Below are 20,801 nucleotides of genomic sequence, written 5' to 3' on the forward strand. Positions count from 1 at the left end.
AAAATCCTCTAAAACTCTAAGGTGTCACACATCCATCAAAAATAGCTGGACTGGCCCACTTTTTTTTTTTTAGAATGTTACAGAAATTAAAGGAGAACTTATAGAAAGGTATTGTACCTGAAAAAAACTTCATCAATGAATACTTCATTGGCATTGCTAAGAAACTGCAAGAGAAATTTCCAACAGAGAAAGAAGTGGCACAGGTAATACATCAATTAAAGCATAAAAAATCCACAGGGTTAAATGAGATCCCAGTAAGTGTCTTTAATAAATGTATAAACAACAAAAAAACCACATTAACAATAATAATTTATGAATCTTTCAGATCTAGCTACTTTCCAGAATACCTGCTAAAAATGGTGATGTGGAAAATGTAGAAAATCTTTGTTATTTTGAATTTCCAAATCAGTAGAAACCATAATGAAAAATAAGCTAATGAAGTACTTAAATAAGTACAACCTTCTCAGCAATGAACAGATTGGTTTCAGATCCACAAGAGGTGCACAGTCAGCTGTTGTTGTTGTGGTCTTCAGTCCAGAGACTGATTTGATGCAGCTCTCCATGCTACTCTTTCCTGTGTAAGCTTCTTCATCTCTCAGTACCTACTGCAACTTACATCCTTCTGAATCTGTTTAGTGTATTCATCTCTTGGTCTCCCTCTACGATTTTTATCCTCCACGTTGCCCTCCAATATTAAATTGGTGATCCCTTGATACCTCGGAATATGCCCTACCAAGGGATCTCTTCCACAGTCAGCTATAGCACAGTCATGCTAAGAGTATGACTTTAGTATACTGTGCCACAGTCAGCTATAGCATAGTTTACTAAAGTCATACTCAAAGCACCAGACAAGAATGACAAAGCAACAGGCACTTTTTTGGGCCCATCGAAGATATTTGACACAGTTTACCATAGAATTATATTATGCTAATTGGAATGGAGAGGGATAAGGGGTATGGCAAAGAATTGGTTCAAGTCACATTTGGAAAACTGGCTGCAGCTCCATAGTGATATGGACAAAAATTCAACACAGTTAACAGAAAAATCCAATGAACCTCTTAGAGATGTCCACAACTGGTCATTAAGGAACAGAGCAACTTTACATGTGAAAAAGATAAAGTATATAAAATTCCAACTGAATAGAGAAACCCAGAGATACTACACTAAAAGCAAACAATGATGTACTAGATAGTGTAACTGATACAAAATTCTTGGAGATGAATGAAGACTGTTAACTGAAATGGACAGAACATGTGATAATTTTGGCAAAGAGGTTGTCCTTAGCATGTTATGCCCTGTGACTCCTTGCACCAATGTGCAGTATTTCATTTCATGCCTCAAAGTAGCCTACTTTCATTGTATGCATTCAGTCCTCAGTTATGGGATAATGTTTTGGGAATAACTCCTGAAAACATACAGACTGTTTTCAATATACAGAAAAGAGCTCTATGAATGCTAATGAATAGTAGTAACAAGGCACACTGTAAAGAATTATTCAAAAAGGTAGAAATTCTGACAGTTTCTAATGAATACATCTATCACAGCATAATTTATATAAGAAAAAATCGTAATGCAAGGGGGGTTCAAAAAGAAACAAGCCGGAGGCATAATTACAGAAACCAGCACCTGTATGTTAGAAGTATTGACCCTGGCTGTTGAGACACAAGGCAGTGAATGGCTGTCTCATAAAATTCATGGGGCTGTGATGTTAACCAGTTTTGCACATACAGCCAGACATCATTGTCTGAGGTGAATCGTTTGCCCCTCAGAGCCTTCTTCTTTGACCAAGATGGCCCCCTTCTGATTCACTTCCTTCAGCATGGGATAACAGTGAATGCCCAGCATTACTCACAAACCTTGACCACCCTTTGCCAAGCAATCAAATGAAAATGACCAGGCAATTTCACCCATGGGGTCAAACTTGCCATAGTACATTAAAGATCAATATATTTTTAGACAGTTAAGTATTCCTACATGTCATCCATCATTCATCTACAGGCAAGAGGTTACTTTTCCCTTTTTTTTTGTTCCCATCCTAAATGTTATGTTATTGCCATAACAATTAAACAGTTACATCACAAAAAAGCCAATAGCTTTTACCTGGTCACAAAATATTTCCATTGAACACAACTTATTGATTGAAATGCATCACAGTTTCCTTGAGACAGAAAAGCTTCTGGCCACAAATCAGCATGCTCATGCGAAACTCAGTTTGCCTTATTCTTGCACAATATGTTGACAACTACAGAAGGAGGACAGCAGGCATATTCCATATTCCTAGATTTCTGAAAAGCGTTTCACAGAGTGCCCCACTGCAGACGGTTAACAAAGATCTGAGCATATAGAATAGTTTCCCAAATATGTGAGTGGCCCAAAGACTTCTTAAGTAATAGAACCCAGTACATTGTCATGGATGGTGAGAGTTCATCAGAAGAAAAAGTGTTGTCAGGAGTGACCCAAAAAAATGTGATAGGACCGAACTTGAGCTATATAAAAATAAACAGTGTAACGGGGTGAGCAGTAATATGCAACTTCTGTGTACTGAAAAGTGTTGTCATTGATTGGTTCTCTGAGGATACAGGATAACTTGGACAGAATTTCTATTTGGGGTGATGAATAGCAGCTTCTCTAAGTGTAGAAAAATGTAAGTTAATGCAGATGAATAGGAAAATAGTTTTGCTATGTTCAAATCAGTATTGGCAGTGCACTACTTGAGACAGTCATGTTGTTTAAATATCTAGGCATAATGTTGCAAAGTGAGATGCAGTGGAATGAGCAGATGAGGTTAGGAGTAGGAAAGGTAAATGGCTGACTTTGTTTTATTGGCAGAATTCTGGGAAAGTGTAGCTCATCCACAAATGAGACTATGCGTGGAACACTAGTGCAACAAATTCTTGACTACTGCTCAAGTGTTTGTGATCCCAACCAGTTTGGGTTAAAGGAAGACATTGAAACAATTCATGCTGCTAGATTTGTTACTGGCTGGTATGATCAAAACCTGAGTGTTAAGTAGATGCTTCATGAACTGAAATTTTAGAGGACCAACTGACTGCAGAACATTTTACTACTACCAACATACATTTCATTAAAGACCACAAAGACAAATGAAGAGAAATTAGGGCTTTTACAGAGGCATATAAACAGCTGTTTCTCCTTCACCCTGTTTGTGAACGAAGCAGGAAAGGAAATGATTAAGAACGGTGCAAGGTACCCTCCACCAGGCACCATAACTTGTGGAGTATGTTTGTAGAAGTAGATGTGGATCATATCAAGATTAACATAGTCTATAGGTTGAAAGTTCTTTCTAACACAAACAGTTCGTCTCTGAATTAGACTACAGATACAAGATCCTCAGGTCTGTAGAACATGTCATAAAAAAAAGAGAGAGAGAGAGAGAGAGAGAGAGAGAGAGAGAGAGAGAGAGAGAGAGAGAGAGAGAAAGAAGAAGATATGTTAATGTCCCTGCTACATACCCCAAATGAAATGGTCTTCAAGGGCTTGAAATAAAGTCAAAAATGTCTTTAACATATTGTTATTTAAGAGCTACTAAGTAATTTGTCACAAAATATGGAAATTTGTGGTACATTGAGGTGCATATGATTATTTGGGCCACTGTAGCTGTGCACCATCAAAGAGAAACTCAGTTTACAACACCTACTTACATTGATTACATTACTGCACTGAAGATATGTAGAAGTCAGGTTTTACATAATGCTCACAGTGTTTGATATTATCGATAATATATAGACATCTGTCAGTTCTACTAAAAAGTTTTGAAAATGTTGACAACCATGAGATGATTTAGCAGGTCTTTACTATTTTTTGTCTTTGTCATTATGTGGCAGCATATATAAATCAGACTGAGAAACTGTCATTATCAAAAGTGCTATTTTTATCTCAATATATTAAAAAGTTTATTTGAACAATAATAGGTCACTGACTTCACCATATGCTCTAGAAAATTTTAAGAATGATGGTAACATTAAAATCTTGTTTTAGACATGTGAAACATAATTCAGTTTAGTGAAACATGTTTTGAAATGCTCTTTTTTATCTGCTAAGAAACTGTTCAGTCCTAAATTATGTGCTACCAACAGAAAATAAATGATTAAAACCCATCTTTGAGTTCCATCTGTGATGAGCTCGTTATTTACTGCTCAAGCACCATCTCTTTCATTTTTACTTTTTAATACCTTCCAAATAATACTTATCACATTCTTAGAGGAGCTTATTTTAATGGAAGTTATATATGTTTCAGGGCTATAAGAACTTTCATTTTACTTTAAAGGTACAATTTCTTATGTGATAAAACATTGTAATATTTCCTTTCTGATTTGCCTTTTCTTGTTATTGTTTACACCAAGAACTATCATAATAAATGTTAGTTGTTGAATGCAATGATGAACTGCTAATCTGGACTGGATAAAAGTGGTTACATATCCTGCTATGTATTCACAACTGTTCACAGAAATATCATTTAAGTGTCACATTATTCTTTATTAGCATAAAATGATTGTAAATATATAATAATAATGTAATTGTATTCAGAAAGTTATATGAAATCCCCCCACTCCACCAAGATTGTCTTTCCGCTGTCCACCTAACCTTCGTAACCTCTTGGTTCATCCCTATGAAATCCCCAAACCACCTTCGCTACCTTCTGGCTCCTTCCCTTGTAACCGCCCCCGGTGTAAAACCTGTCCCATGCACCCTCCCACCACCACCTACTCCAGTCCTGTAACCCGAAAGGTGTACACGATCAAAGGCAGTGCCACATGTGAAAGCACCCACGTGATTTACCAACTGACCTGCCTACACTATGAAGCTTTCTATGTGGGAATGACCAGCAACAAACTGTCCATTCACATGAATGGACACAGGCAGACAGTGTTTGTTGGTAATGAGGATCACCCTGTAGCTAAACATGCTTTGGTGTTACACCGTCCGGGTTATCTGGATACTTCCCACTAACACCAACCTATCAGAACTCCGGAATGGGAACTTGCCCTTCAATATATCCTCTCCTTCCATTATCCACCAGTCCTCAACCTCCGCTAATTTCAAGTTGCCGCCACTCATACCTCACCTGTCATTCAACAACATCTTTGCCTCTGCACTTCCGCCTCGACTGACATCTCTGCCAAAACTCTTTGCCTTTAAATATGTCTGCCTGTGTGTGTGTGTGTGTGTGTGTGTGTGTGTGTGTGTGTGTGTGCTTTCCATATCTCTTCCTAAGTCAATGGATCAGTTTCAACCAAACCTGGTACACATAACAGCATATGGAAAGAAATACTGGGGGGTGACCTGATGGGCACAGAGACAAGGAGGAGGAGGAGATGGATAGAAGTGGTGGTTGAAGTTGGAGATGGATGGAGAGAAAGGAAGAGGAGGGGGAGGAAAAGGAGGGGGAGGAAGAAGAGGGGGAGGAAGAGGAGGGGGAGGAAGAGGAGGAGGAGAAGAACAGAGAGCAGCAGAAGGAGGAGAGGGACAGAGTATGTAGTGTCTTTGTGGTAAAAATATTTCCACTATGCAGTCGAAGTTCTATTTGTATTTGCAACATAGTGACTGAACGTCTGGCCCTGAGTGTGATGGGGATAATTATGAAACTGTTTTACTTATTATTCTGCCTCAACTGCAGACAAAGTTTCTGACAGGCTCAACAATGGATTTTTCCGTCAGTTTCTCTTAAAACTTCTAAGCAGCACTTTTAATAATTTGTAATTAACCAAAATCCAACTAAAAGTATGTAATACTAAGTATAAAAACAATGATGGTAATGTAATACCTACACTTACCTCCTGTGGCTTCCATGGATTTAACATAATCTTTTGCCAACTGTATATTTAGTGAAGTTGCTTTGAAAGTAGAACATTTGGGCCTAAGCCCAACAGAATCCTGCTGATGAGGTGACCATTCCTGTTTAGAAGCAAGAAGGTATTGGAAGCATTAGCTTCTGCTGCTCTTCAATGAACAAGTTATTACAGTATGAGTAACCTGAATATGAATTTGTAATTACTGTCTTGGAATATGGACAAATGTTGCCAGAAAGTAGTCAAATATTAATTTCTGTACCACTGTTTTATTTCCTCATGCTGTTGAATGACCTGACAAAAATTTCAGTATTACATTTCATGAAGTTTAATGGCACTAATGTAATGACAAACTGGAATGTCAACTACTAAGAACTGTGTTTACTACCAAGTGTACTTCATACCATCATTAATGATTTCTGTCCTTTTCCATCCATGCACTGAGCAAGGGAAATATTGCTGCCTATATGCCTCAGCATCCCCCTTAATGTCTCTTATTTTATTCTCTTGATTGCTGAATAATACATGAAATGGTGGCTGCAGAAGTATCACACTTTTTTTTTCTTGAATACCAGTCCAATAAATTTAACTAACAGAGAACAACATGCATTTCCTCTATGGGTTTCTCTAGTTCCACAAGCACCTGTGTTACTCTTTTGTATGGATAATACCAACCTGGTATAATCCAAGCAGCATGTCCCTTACTTTGTAAGGAATTTAAATCTTGGATCAGTATACTGCAGAATTACAGAAATGCTACACTTTCTCAGAATCCTTACAATCGATTATGGTTTTCCAATCACCTTTGCAGATAATGATTTTTACATTTTCCCCCATTTCATCTTACGTCTTAGTACAGTGTAGGTAAAATAAAACTGGTCTGAAAAATATTTGCAATAAGACTGATGAAAGATTAATTCTTGTTACTAAAAATCACAGAATATGCTGGAAATTGTAACCATTACACTGATACAAGGCTGTTTTCAATTTATCAAACTGGGAGATACACATAGCAGCTTTGACAGAGGGATAGCAACAGTAGAGTTTTCATTGTTCTGCTGTTGTTCTTCCATTGCGTGAGGATTGTTTCTTGTTTCTACTGATTTTGCTCTTCTCAGACAATACCTCATGCACTCATGACAAGGTTGTCAAGGTAGTTTGTGCTGTTGCTCCATCTCTCTCACAATATCTACACAGTTGTTCATTTTCTGTGAGTTGATCCACATATGAACTGAAAAGTGTCGGAAGATACTGGTTAGCATTAACAATTTGGTGAAAGAATAGTGTTACAGTGTGGACACCAGACATTGCACACCGAACACCAGCCTTTAGATTATGCAGTAACTCTTCAAAGTGCTGATGGAGATTTTCTTATTCCTAATGACTTTATTGTTTTTTGAGAATCATGACAGGCTGAAGCAGGCCTCCCCTGAAGAAATGAAAAACTGGAGATCAAAAAGTCCTGATTCAACTTCACTCAAAAGCTACCAGAAGAACACTACACATGAAAATTAGTCTGGACACTTCAACTCATGCACAAAAATAAATTTGTAAGGAATCATATATAGGCCCCTCTTTCGTAACATTTTGATTTGGTAATCTCTTAATTTTCACTTGAATAGAGAAATAGAAATGTTGTTGAGGCTTTGTCAGGCTTCGTTCCAGGATTCTCTGTACTTGAGCAGTGTTTTCTGGTGCTCAGATTTTTTTTCAGATAGTTACAGTTTTTTATTCGCTACAGAGTTACTTTCAGACCATTTTTGCCACAAAGTTTGGGATTACATGCTTTGCTGGACTTTTGCCAAAACTATACCAACCTTAAACTGCTGTGCAAACAGTCCTGCACACATTTTTCATGAATTGTGCTTCACATAACACTTGGCAAAGGACACCTGATGTTTTACCCTTAGTACCACAGTTTGTTGCATTCAAATGGTCACTAACCATGTCTGCTCTCCTCACTCAAATGCAAAGACACTGCCAAATACTCAGGACAGAGAATGTGAGATACGTGTATGTACTGACATGTGACAGCAAATGACTGGTGCATCAAAATCACAGTTTCTACCATTTCCTGTGATGGGCAGTTCTTCTGTTTATTAACAAGGGTCAATTCTGCATCAGTCTAATAAAAATTTTCCAGGCCAGTTTTATTTTGCCAACACTGTACTACTCCTCAGTACTGAAATGAAGCGATGTGCTTCAGATGTTCACCACTAATGCCACAACTGAATACAATTCTATGTTTGGTATAAGCATCATCTTAAATTTATCCATACAGCTGACATTTATTAGATTAAGTGATACTTTCCTATAGGTAACATCATCATCAATGAGCAATGTGATAGTACTGAAGACACCATCTGACATATCATTTATGTATATTAAGAACATTACAGTTCATATTATGGTGTATGTACTTCCTATCCCATTCCTACATAAGTGCTTGTGTTGTTGTAACAGTAACCACTGTGTGAGAGAAGTTTTTGTATATCTGCACCACATCTGTGATAATAGCTATATAGTGACAGAAACTCTCACTTCATTATGATGCTGAAAATTCAGTCAGCATTGATAGTCATGTACTTTGCTCTTAATTGTGGACTTACTCACATTATACCGGGTGATCAAAAAGTCAGTATAAACTTGAAAACTTAATAAACCATGGAATAATGTAGATAGAGAGGTAAAAATTGACACACATGCTAGGAATGACAAGGGGTTTTATTAGAACCAAAAAGAAAAACAAAAAACAAAGTGTTGCTAGACGCATGAAAGATCTCTTGAGCACGTCGTTTGGTGATGATTGTATGCTCAGTCGCCACATTCATCATGCTTCTCCTCCCAGGTCCCCAGAACTCAGTCTGTGCGATTATTGGCTTTGGGGTTACCTGAAGTCGCAAAAGTATCGTGATCGACTGACATCTATAGGGATGCTGAAAGACAACATCCGACGCCAATGCGTCACCGTAACTCCAGACATGCTTTACAGTGCTGTTCACAATGTTGTTCCTTGACTACAGCTATTGTTGAGGAATGTTGGTGGACATATTGGGCATTTCCTGTAAAGAACATCACCTTTGCTTTGTCTTACTTTGTTATGCTAATTATTGCTTTTCTGATCAGATGAAGCGCCATCTGTCGGACATTTTTTGAATGTTTGTATTTTTTTGGTTCCAATAAAACCCAATGTGTGTCAATTTGTATCTCTCTATCTACATTATTCCATGATTTATTCAGTTTTCAAATTTATACCGACTTTCTGATCACCCAGTACATTGACTATTTGCATCTTCCTATAAGCAGCTAGTTTTTTTTATTACATTTTTCCCCAGTTTCATAACCAAGTTGATTAACACATGCTTGAGTGGTGGTGCTCAACTCTGAAGTGGCTGATTCAAACCCCAGTGGTGAAAGGCCTGTAACTGCCTATGTTTTGCTGGCAGGGGAATCAGAGTTGATGGCATAAAATACCTGCTCACCAGAATTTGTTTTTGGGTCACATCCACACTGAATATATCAGAAGAGAATTGAAACCCTTTCATTTCAACAAAAATATTTAAGACTGTAGACAAAAATGGCTTGTTCCCATCCTTTGCAATGAACGCTTACTAAAACAAGCTACTGAATACCAACCAATAGGCAAAGATGTGTGGGAAGACCAAGGCAGAGCTTCTCTGATGGACCGGAACAGGCTTTCGGGGATAAGATGGTGGTGGTGGTGGTGGTGGTGGTGGTGGAGGTCTGTTCATTAGCAGGAACCTGGAGCTTGGTGACTTCTGGGTGCCATTTGGAGGAGGAAGAAAAAAGAAAGTTATGGTTTAACATACAGTCAATGATGATATTATTAGAGACAGAGCACAAGCTTGAATTTGGGAAGGATGTGGAAGGAAATTGAGCATACTCTTTCAAAGGAAACATACTAGTATTTATAGCTATCAAAGAAAAACAAAATCTGAAGAGCCAGATAGGGAACTGAACCATAATCCTCCTAAATCCAAATCCTGGTGCCATTCAGTTAGTTAGTTAGTGACATGTTCCATAGATCATCGAATGATTATCTTATTGAAATTATACGAAAAGAGTCAGTTTACTGGATATGTATATGTGATTAGTGTTAACATTAATGAAAATATAATGTTTGGTCATAATTATGCATGCAACTACATTTAAAGAGCAAGTTTTTTATTTATTTTATTTATCCATTTATTTATTTATTTTGTTTTATTATGGGCTACCAATTTTAAATAAGAATTGACACCTGAATTAGAAGGAGTTATCAATCAGACAATTACAAAGTGAAAATCTTACAACAGTATTGCCAGGAGTCATCAGTGTATGAGTAAATATGTATTTCACTGACTAATATGTAGCAGAAAATATCTTTAAAACATACTTGTGAGTACATTAAAACTAGAGAACATGCAGCCATCAGAATTGTTTGATAAGTGTCCCAAAAAGCAAATAACCATATTTAGGAATAAAAATGCATTTTCATTTCTCAACAAAATTTCCATCCATGGCTGTGAATTATATTAAACAAGAATGTTGTTTTTCCCCATAGAAACAGGTTTTGTCAAAATTCTCATGGACAGTAATGATGCCTTTCTCAATTGAAGCAAAGCCATTCTCTACAAGACAAATTTTCAGGTTGGAGAATAGGAAGAAGTTATTTTGACCTTACTGAAGAAAATAGTGGATAAAGAACTACTCTGAGACTAAATAAATGCACATTTACTATTATAGCTGCTGTAGTGTTGGTCAGTGCTTTGCCTTGGTGAAAGAGAACCTCTTTATATGACAGTTTCTTTTTGTTTTACTTTCAGTTTCTGTTTCAAATGGTTCCACAATGAGGATAATGGCTCCCAGTTAAAGTTCTGCTATTTTTTGAGCAATTTATGAGGTTTATTCTCCAGTTGCTTGACACATTGTTGGAATCTGTTAAGAAGTTTCAAAACAACGCACACTTCCTAGATAGAGTGAGTTTCGCTCTGGAAACAATACCTAGGCTACGCCTAAGCAATTACTCTACAATATCCTTTCTTCCAAAAATAAATGGTCATCAGTTTACAAACAGTCAACAGTTGAACATTCAAAGTGCACTAATCAGCAAGCTTTTACTAATACTTCTTTTATAAGAAATAATATTCTACAAACCCAGAAGACAATCTCTAGACTGGAAGGAAGGAATTAATGGTTTAACATCCAACATGGTTTAACATCAACTTTAGACTGATGACCACAATTGTATTGTATTGATTTTATGATGTTATGTGGAAGAAGTAAGCAGAACAGAAACCTGAAGTTACTTTATACAAATGTTTGCTTAATTCTGAATTTTCTTTTGGGTCCTTTTTTCACAAGCTAAATTTTTAAAATTGTGGTTGTGTGAATACTACAGGTAGAAATGTAATTTAGGTTCATTTGACAGAAATTAAGATATTGAGGAATGCACAGACCATCAATCCAGCTAAAATATATGAATAAAAAGCAATTTAATAGCTCACCTCCACATCTGTGTTGAACTGGATGATGCTGAAGTAGTCTTTTTCACTTAGATCATCCAATATCACTGACATAGCATCTTTAAGTTGAGATATTTTAGTCCCCCACATTGATCCACTTGTATCGAGAACAAATATAACATGTTTGGGTAATACTGGGAGTTCTCTTGGAACAAAGAAATGTACAAAATACCCATCCATTAACTGAAAAAAAAAAATTGTTGTGCAGCATTTGTTCATGATTACTGGAACAATACACATCACTCTGTTTTAGCACATAACTAACCAATACTTCACCCTCTGGTCGTGATTTTCTGTCAACATCATATGTGAACACCACCTGATGAGACAAGTCATCCTTTCTCCTCAGTGCCAACTGCTGCTGTTTCATAGTTGGAGAGAAGTTTACAAGCAGCGACTTCCCTGAGTTACGTTTTGTTACAGTTATTGGATTCTTCTCTCCTGAACCAGAGAATTAATTATGAGTCAAATGTATTTTGTGAATAAATCAGAAGATTTTGTTAAAGTATTCCATTAGCTTCATTGATTGTCATGAATTAAAAATAATTAAAGAAACTGCATACAGTAATATTTATAGTCCTATCCCAATTGATGATATGCTTTGTAGAAAGAAGAGAGAGAGTATAACCACACTTTTGTATCCTCTGCAGATGGCACTAAGTCACACTGACAACAACTGCACCCCCATGCTACATTAGCTAGGACTTCACATGTACTTCCCTGCAAACTAGATTCTGGGAAATAAGTAACTGTTTTCTGTACTAGGAATACTGTTGCCAACATTCTGTTCGACAGTAAATGCAAGCTTCCAGCTATAGAGCACAGTGGAATTTACAGGATTTCCTGCAATTAAGGTGTCAAATTATGTATAGATCAATCAGGTATGGACATAACTACTAGACTGACTGAACAAGAAAGGATTGAATTTCCTCATTTTGAGAAGGCAGAAGAGTGATCTGTTTTACTTGCTAAAACCTTTCTAACACCAAGACTGCATAAATATTTCTTTATTTATAACAACCATTTTTGACATGCATCAGAAAAACACAGTGCACTGTAGCATGTCTGTTTGCATAAGCTGGACACATTCTGAACATTGGATGTTTAGAATATGCCCAGATTATGTAAACGGAAGTGTTACAGTGTACTGTGTTTTTTGTGATGTAACAATCATCTGTGGGTGGTATATATATGGGCATGGCCATTTGCACAAGGTGCTTTATGTTTTTAAATGTTTTGGTTATGACAAATCTTTTATAATGTGCTGTTTTTATCCACGTTACAACTTGGTGTGAGGTCCAACTTAATTTTTTAAGACTAGAAGATGGCGCCAAGGTTTGTTGAAACCTGTCATTCTGAGTAAAGAAATATTCATGTGATCTTGGCATTAGAAAGTTTTTATCAAGAAAGATTGGAAACTAAAAAATAAATATTACACCTTTGCTGGACATGTTTTCTTATGATATTAAATTTACTGTCAGTAGAGCAAACACTGGACTCACATTCAGGAGGATGACAGTTCAAATGCTCATCTGGTCACCCAGGTTTAAGTTTTCCATCATTTCCCTAAATCAATTTAGGAAAATATCAGAGTGGTTCCTTTGAAGGGGCACAGCTAATTTCCCTCCCAATCACTCCCTAATCTGAGCTTGTACTGCATCTCTAATGACTTCAATGTTCATAGGATGTTAAACTGTAATATTCTTTGTTTCACATAGCAAAGAAAGACAGAAAGATAATATTACCTGAAATTCTGGGTACCAATAAACACCAAGCACAGAATCCTGACTTTATCCTTAATGATCAAATACAGTTTCATTATTCACCCTTTCTAGAGTAGCTGCAGCCAGTTAATATTTTTCTCACCATTAGATAATATTCTTGTTTAAAATAGTGTACCTGTTTCCCACTCACATTCCATTGACTCCTTCCTCCCCCCTGTACACCCTTTGTAGCTTGTTTACCACGTCCACCATTTATTTTGTCCATATAACACAGTAGTCTGTGACAGTATTCATTTGTGTGCTGATGTGGCCTGTACATACTTGTACTTTTAATCTTTGAGTGTTATGTAACATAAAGTCTATTTGTTCATAGCTTCTTTGTGTATTTCATGAAGCTTGTGTCTTTTGTATACAGTTGATATATAGTTGTGAAAGGTCACATATCTTTGAAAAAACAATCATTGTGCAGCTATAAGCTGTTGCTGGTGTTGTGTGAACTATCTATTTGATCTTAAGTTGTCTGAGGATAGCCTAGACAGCCAAAAGCCAGGTCTTAATGAACTATAAAATAAATATTGCTTTACAACAACAATACTGTGTCCTTCCACTTTGATATGTCTACATTCTTCCAATTACTGATGGAATATTCTATAGATGTTGGTTGCAGAGTGATTGCAATAGTTAATATTGTGAAATAATGTGAGACTGAAAAATTGTAGATTACTATAAAATTACAAAGAAACAGAATGACTGACCATTACTTACCTTAAGGAATAAACTTTTAAGTACTGCTGAAGGGCACATATAACAATAGAAAAAAACTATCCTAACTTTTAGAACTGTTAACTCCATCCTTGGCTAGAAAGGGAAATAGGTTGGGGAAGGTTAGTAAAAAGGAGAGACAGGCCACTCAGACTACAGGCTTAGAGGGACCAACCTGTTATTAGGTTGAGGGCAGCTAGAAATGTCTATCAGAAATTTTTAAAATTTCTTCTTCTGAATGTAATACTGGAGTCAAATTCGGGAGGATTACAGTTCAAGTCCACAATCAACCATTTCAGTTTACATTTTCCACATAAATCACATCAGTCAAATGCTGGGATGGTTTCTCTAAAAGGGTACTGTCTATTTTCTTCTCCATCCATAACCATTCTGAGATTGTTCTGTGTCTTTAATGACCCCACTGATGATGGGATGTTAGATCCTAATCTTCTTACTTTTTTTTCTTGAAGATAAGTATTGTCAGCCATTCTGTCTACTTACAAATCACGAACCAATCTTCTATATGTAATGGTATTCTTTCCCTTATTTTACATACGAATACAAAATTCATTTTCTAGCAGATGACTTACTTGTACCACGAATGTTGTGATCTCCACAGCAGTTACTGAAGTAGGTGCCATATGCAGTTACACTTTCATTCACTATAGATCTAGCTTCATTAAGCTGTATGTTTACACTGAGGTCTCGAACAGTCTGTAAAAAGGACATCAAGAGTTTCATATAAACTTTGACAATGTTGTACTGAACATGTCCGTCTACATAGGACATATGGGAGACAAGACACAAGGTAGATAAGATGTACTAGTTTAAAAAGCAGCCGAAAATAGGAAGCAACACTTTCAAAGCCAAAAGACTGTCATTCTTTCAGAAGGTAAACTCCTTTCTTTTGAAAGAAAAGAAGAAAAGGTAGTTCTTAAAACATGATACAGAAAAGTAATACAGAACATTGGGAAAAAGAGAAATACTAAAATCTGTTAAGACAGAAATTAAGAGCCTAAACCATACAAGGAATACAGCGTCTAGTATTTTGTATAATATTAATACAATGCATGGTGATTTCTACATTTTCATCTACATCTACATCTATACCCCACAAACCCCATGAGGTGTGTGACAGAGGGTACGTCCCATTGTACCAGTTATTAGAGTTTCTTCCTGTTCCATTCACATATGGGGTGTGGGAAGAATGATTGTTCAAATGCCTCTGTGCCTCTGATCTTATCCCCATGATCCTTGTGTGAGCAATACATAGATGGTTGTAATATATTCCTAGAATCATCACTTGAAGCCGGTTCCTGAAACCTCATTAATAGACTTCCTCAGGACAGATTACAACTATCTTCAAGAGTATTCCTGTTCAGCTCTTTTAGAATCTCTGTGGCACTCTGCCATAGATCAGACAAACCTGTGAACATTCATGCTGCCCTTCTCTGCATATATTCAATATCCCCTGTTGGTTCTCTTTGGTACAGGTCCAACACACTTGAGTAATATTCTAGAACCAGCCACATGAGTGATTTGTAAGCAATGTCCTTTGTAGACTGACTGTGCTTTCCCAGTATTCTACCAATAAACTGAAGTCTACCACCTGCTTTACCCATGACTAAGCCTATGTGATCATTCCACTTCACATCCCTACAAAATGTTACACCTGGGTATTTGAGGTATTTGTAAGAATTGGCTGATTCCAACAGTGACTCACTGATTAGATTAGATTAGATTAGTTTTTTGTTTCATAGATCCGTGTTGAGGAGATCCTCATGGATGTGGAACATATCAACTTTTTTTAAAAAAATTTTAAGCTGAAATAACAATACTAATAGTATGAATATATACAACACATCATTTGTTTCTATTAAAAAATTTGTCAATGGAGTAGAAGGAGTTGGCCACTAGTAAGTCTTTCAGGCTCCTTTTAAACTTATATTTATTTGTAACTAAATTTTTTATGTTTGCTGGCAAATTATTGAAGATGAGTGTTCCTGAGTAGTGGACCCCTTTTTGAACTAAAGTAAGTGCTTTTAAGTCCTTGTGCAGATCATTTTTGTTCCTGGTATTGTATGTATGAACTGAGCTGTATGTTGGAAAAAGAGATATATTATTTAGGCCAAATTTCATTAAGGAGTAAATATACTGAGAGGCAGTAGTTAGTATACCCAGTTCTTTAAAGAGGTTTCTACAAGACGTCCATGAGTTTACTCCACAAATAATACATATTACACGCTTTTGGACTCTGAAAACTTTTGTTTGACTTGAAGAGTTACCCCAAAGTAATATACCATATGATATTGTGGAATGAAAGTAGGCAAAGTATGCAAGCTTTTTCACTTTTATGTTGCCTATGTCTGCTAACACTCGAATTGCAAATACAGATTTGTTAAGGCGTTTCTGCAGTTCTGTGGTGTGCTCCTCCCAACTGAATTTATTGTCAAGTTGTAATCCCAGGAATTTAAGACTGTCAACCTCTTTTTATCTGCTCTTCTTTGTACTTTATGCATATGCTGGGTGGAAACCTCTTACAGGTTCTGAATTGCATATAGTGAGTCTTTTTGAAGTTTAATGTCAGTGAGTTGGCTTTAAACCATTTATTAATATCTATGAAAATATCATTAGCAGATCTTTCTAGAACTACAATCGACATACTATTTATTGCAATACTTGTGTCATCTGCAAAACAAAACAAACTCTGCTTCTGGAGGTGTAACTAATGAGAGATCATTAATGTACACAAGAAAAAGCAATGGCCGTAAGATGGATCCTTGTGGGACACCACATGTAATTTCTTCTCATTCTGATGATGACTGATGACTTAATTCACTAGTCCTTTGCACTGATACCCTTTGTTTCCTGTTAGCGAGGTATGACTTGAACCATTTTGCAGCACTACCCATGACACCATAGAATTCTAATTTATTTAAAAGGATGTTGTGGTTTCCACAATTGAATGCCTTTGACAAATCACAGAAAATACCTGCTGCTTTTAACTGTTATTTAATGAATTAAGTACATTTTCACTGTAGGTGTAAATAGCCTTTTCGATATCAGAACCCTTCAGAAATCCAAACTGTGTTCTTGATAACATGTTATTTGTGGTCAGATGGTTGAAAGCTGCCTGTACATTATTTTTTCTAAAATTTTTGAGAATGCTGGCAGAAGTGAAATCGGTCTGTAGTTTGATGGCATCTCTTTATCCCTTTTCTTGAATAGATACTTAACATCTGCATATTTCAGCCCGTCATGAAATGTCCCAGTTATAATTGACTGGTTACACAAGTAACTTAGAATTGTACTAAACTCACAAGAACATGCCTTAATTAACTTTGTTGATATTTCATCGTAACCACTAGAATACTTCATTTTTAAAGATTTGATTATGGAAGTTATTTCCTTTGGTGAAGTGAGTGACATATTCATATACCTGAAGCTATTTGTAAAGGCTAGTTTCAGATATTCAAGGGCATTATTTACTGATCCTGACAGTCCCATTCTATCAGTAACGGATATAAAGTACTTGTTAAATAGATTTGCCACACTATGCCCTTCGGTTACTAATGTGTCATCTACCTTTAGTGCTATTTGCTCCTGTTCCTTTCTGGTTCTACCAGTCTCGTCTTTCACTATATCCCATATTGTTTTTATTTTGTTCCCTGACATTGCTATCTTATTCTCGTAGTGTATTTGTTTAGATGTCTGAATTACTTTTTTTTATATTTTACAGTATTCCTTATATTTAGCTAAATCATCAGAATTGGAGCTATTCTTGGTCGACAGACACATTGTCCTTTTTGTCTTACAGGAAATCTTTATTCCTTGTGTGATCCATGGTTTTATTATAGACTTCTGTTTAATTTGAGTAACTTTTAGAAGAAAACAGTTTTCAAACATGGTATTATAGTCATAAGATACTACATTTTTTCTTTTTGTAAAATGCATCATAATTTTACATTTCTGAACAATTAAAGCAACCTGCCAATCTTTGCACCACTTTGAAATCTTATCAAGATCTGACTGAATATTTATGCAGCTTCTTTCAGACAGTGCTTCATCGCAGATAACTGCATCGTCTACAAAAAGCCTGAGGTTACTGTTAATATTGTATGCAAGATCATTGATATGCAACATGAACAGCAAGGGTCCTAACACACTTCCCTAGGGCACACCTGAAATTACTTCTACATCTGATGATGACTTTCCATCCAAGGTAACACACTGCATCCTCCCTCCCAAAAAGTCCTCAATCCAGCCACAAATTTCACTTTATATGTCATATGATCATACCTTTGATGATAAGCATAGGTGTGGCACTGCATCAAATGCTTTTGGAAATCAAGAAATACTGCGTCTACCTGACTGCCTTGATCCAAAGTTTTCTGAATGTCATGTGAGGAAAGTGTAAGCTGAATTTCACATGATCAGTGTTTTCAGAATCCATGTTGTTTGGCTTTAAGGAGGTTGTTCTGTTCAAGATATCTCGTTATGTTTGATGTGACACCTCTTTTAAATCTTGCCTCGTTCAAAATATCAAAATGAGTTTTTCAGGAAATGATAGTACACAGAGGGGCTCGAGATATATGGTGCAGGGATAAATATATTGGTTGAGTATTCTAGGAATTAACACTCTCAGAATTTCAACAGTAAATCAAACTGTAATGCCACCTGTCTCCCACTGAAGATGGATAACCTCTTTGTGACCCTTTTGTACTTACTAAATGAATCCATGATAAACACGCTTCTCTTCTTTGGATCTTTTCTTTTCCTCAGTGAATCCTCTTGGGTAAAGTTTCCAGAAAAGAGTAAATATATATTGGATGTTCTGTTTCTAGTTATTATTTGTCCACTATGTAATCTAATAACAATGTATCTTTATGCCTATTTACCTGCAATGTGATACATTTCATTGTGTTAAGAGTCAACTAATAATCTCTCCACCAGGTGTCAGTTCTTTGCAGGTTTTCATGCATTTCACTACTGTTTTATAGTGTTGTGATTTCTCTATAAACATCAGCATTGACCTATGTCACATTATAGATTACACTAAGTTTTGGTCAACATATCATTCAGCTGTTATTAAAGACATGAACTATGTGGTGCTTATACACAGTATAATTGCTGGACATGGTAAGAGAGAGAAGCCAATCACAGAGTGAGGTACAGACAGGTAGTGAGAAAGAAGTGAAGCTCTAGAAGTAGCTGTGGTCAGCAACAGAGAGTGTGCTGCTGTGAGACTAGCAGTCCCTCTGCACGCACAGGCAGAGTGCAATGTGTGGACTCTGACTAGAGCTGAGGCAGCCAGTAGTGTGATGGGAGCATTGTATGTCAGTAGCTGTTGTTACGTAAGCTATTGGTATGTTAACCTTGGACATATTCAAAAGGCATTGTGAATATTGAAAGCTATAGCTAAGGTGATTGACTATGTTTCATAAGCAAATGGTACATTAACCACAGTAATCTTCAAAAGGCATTGTGAAGATTTTAAGGGAGAGTATCACTGTTATGTCACACCAGTTGGAAGTAATTATGTTTGAGAACATAACTGAATTGCATTGTGGACATGTTTCCATACAAGTGTAACTTACCCACCAGAGAATTAGTGAATTGGTGGATAGGTTACACTTCTACGGAAACATGTACTTAATAATAATTGAAACTGTTAGTAAGACAAGCTGCTCCGAACTTGGGGTCTTATTCACGATACGTCTAGTTAACATTAATACCAGAGAGAGAAGAGACTACAAATGTCAGGAACCTGACTTGCCAAAAAGGGAGTGTACATGTTAAGAAATCAGCTTAATTTCTTGTTGTATGGGTTAAGGCTAAAGGCAGAATGTATATGTTTATGAAATCTGTCATTGAGCATAATCCTGTTAATAACAAACGTCCTTATTGAACAGTCTAGAGTATAGTAACAGTAAATGTTTTTGTATTAAGCTCATCTGTTTTAAGACAATTTCAGTTTGCATTGGATAAATCAGTTTAATACATTGTTTTATGAAAATTTTTATGTTTCTGAAGGTTGCTAATTTAAAGTGATTGCATTTGTGCACATACAATTTGAAATGACGTTCAGTAATTCGACATGCAATCTGCATGAACAAATTTTAGTGCACCTAGTAGGTTATCAAATTAAACTCATTAAAAATTATGAGCACTAACAGCAATGTGGTAGAGCACAGTGTAACTATTCAACAATGTATTTATGTTGGGCTGCTGAGTATCAAATAAAGTGTATAAAAGTGTTACTATGACTACCAGTAATGATCCATTACATTCTACTTCTCCAAATCCATATCTCTTCCCAACTCAAGCATCATCCACAGACTTATAGAGCTTCTAACATTATCCAATATGTCATTTTCATATATTACACAGACTATTGGTCCTATAATACTTTCTTGCAATACATGCACACCTACTTTTACATCTGAAGATTTCTGCCAGTTAAGAACAACAAGATGTGCTGTATTAGCTAGGAACTCTTAAGTCTAATCATAGCTGGTCTGTCATTCTGACTGCTTGTTCTTTAGAGCCACACTTGGGCAGCATTTGCCCCCAACTCTTTTCTATTCACTAGTCATTCTCTCATATGGGAGTAACAGGTGATACATGACAGTATACATGTGTGATATAGGTTTCGAAACAAACTAGCTGAGAACTCGAGATAACCTGGCCTTGACATTTGGTATGTCAAATGCATTAAAGAGGTCTCTGCAGAACATTCTCTGCTCAACACTACATACAGGGTGTTTCAAAGTCTTTGCAACAAATGCTACTGGAAACAAATTTTGTTAAAAACAGAATATTCACTGATATGTCATGGTGACATTAGGCGTCACTTAAGACTGGTTATGCCCCTGAGAGATGGTATGGCATAGCCACTCTGTAGTGTTCATATGCAGTGTGTATTGCCTATTGTCCAATGTCAAGCAAAATTGAAGTTCCTGACTCACATCTAAAATATC

General features: G+C 36.4%; 1 protein-coding gene across 1 annotated transcript in view; it reads right to left on the reverse strand.

Moving 5' to 3' along the window:
* Nucleotides 1–20,801, reverse strand: part of LOC126281377 (inter-alpha-trypsin inhibitor heavy chain H4-like) — a 126,392-nt gene that overhangs the window by 24,208 nt on the left and 81,383 nt on the right. Inside the window, exons 5-8 of the mRNA XM_049980299.1 lie at nucleotides 14,412–14,535; nucleotides 11,601–11,776; nucleotides 11,318–11,518; nucleotides 5,796–5,916 (exon numbers count right to left, since the gene is read on the reverse strand). Coding sequence (XP_049836256.1) covers nucleotides 5,796–5,916; nucleotides 11,318–11,518; nucleotides 11,601–11,776; nucleotides 14,412–14,535 — 622 coding nt within the window. The remainder of the gene's footprint in view (nucleotides 1–5,795; nucleotides 5,917–11,317; nucleotides 11,519–11,600; nucleotides 11,777–14,411; nucleotides 14,536–20,801) is intronic.

This window comes from Schistocerca gregaria, chromosome 1, assembly GCF_023897955.1.
Source record: "Schistocerca gregaria isolate iqSchGreg1 chromosome 1, iqSchGreg1.2, whole genome shotgun sequence".
Lineage (NCBI taxonomy): Eukaryota > Metazoa > Arthropoda > Insecta > Orthoptera > Acrididae > Schistocerca > Schistocerca gregaria.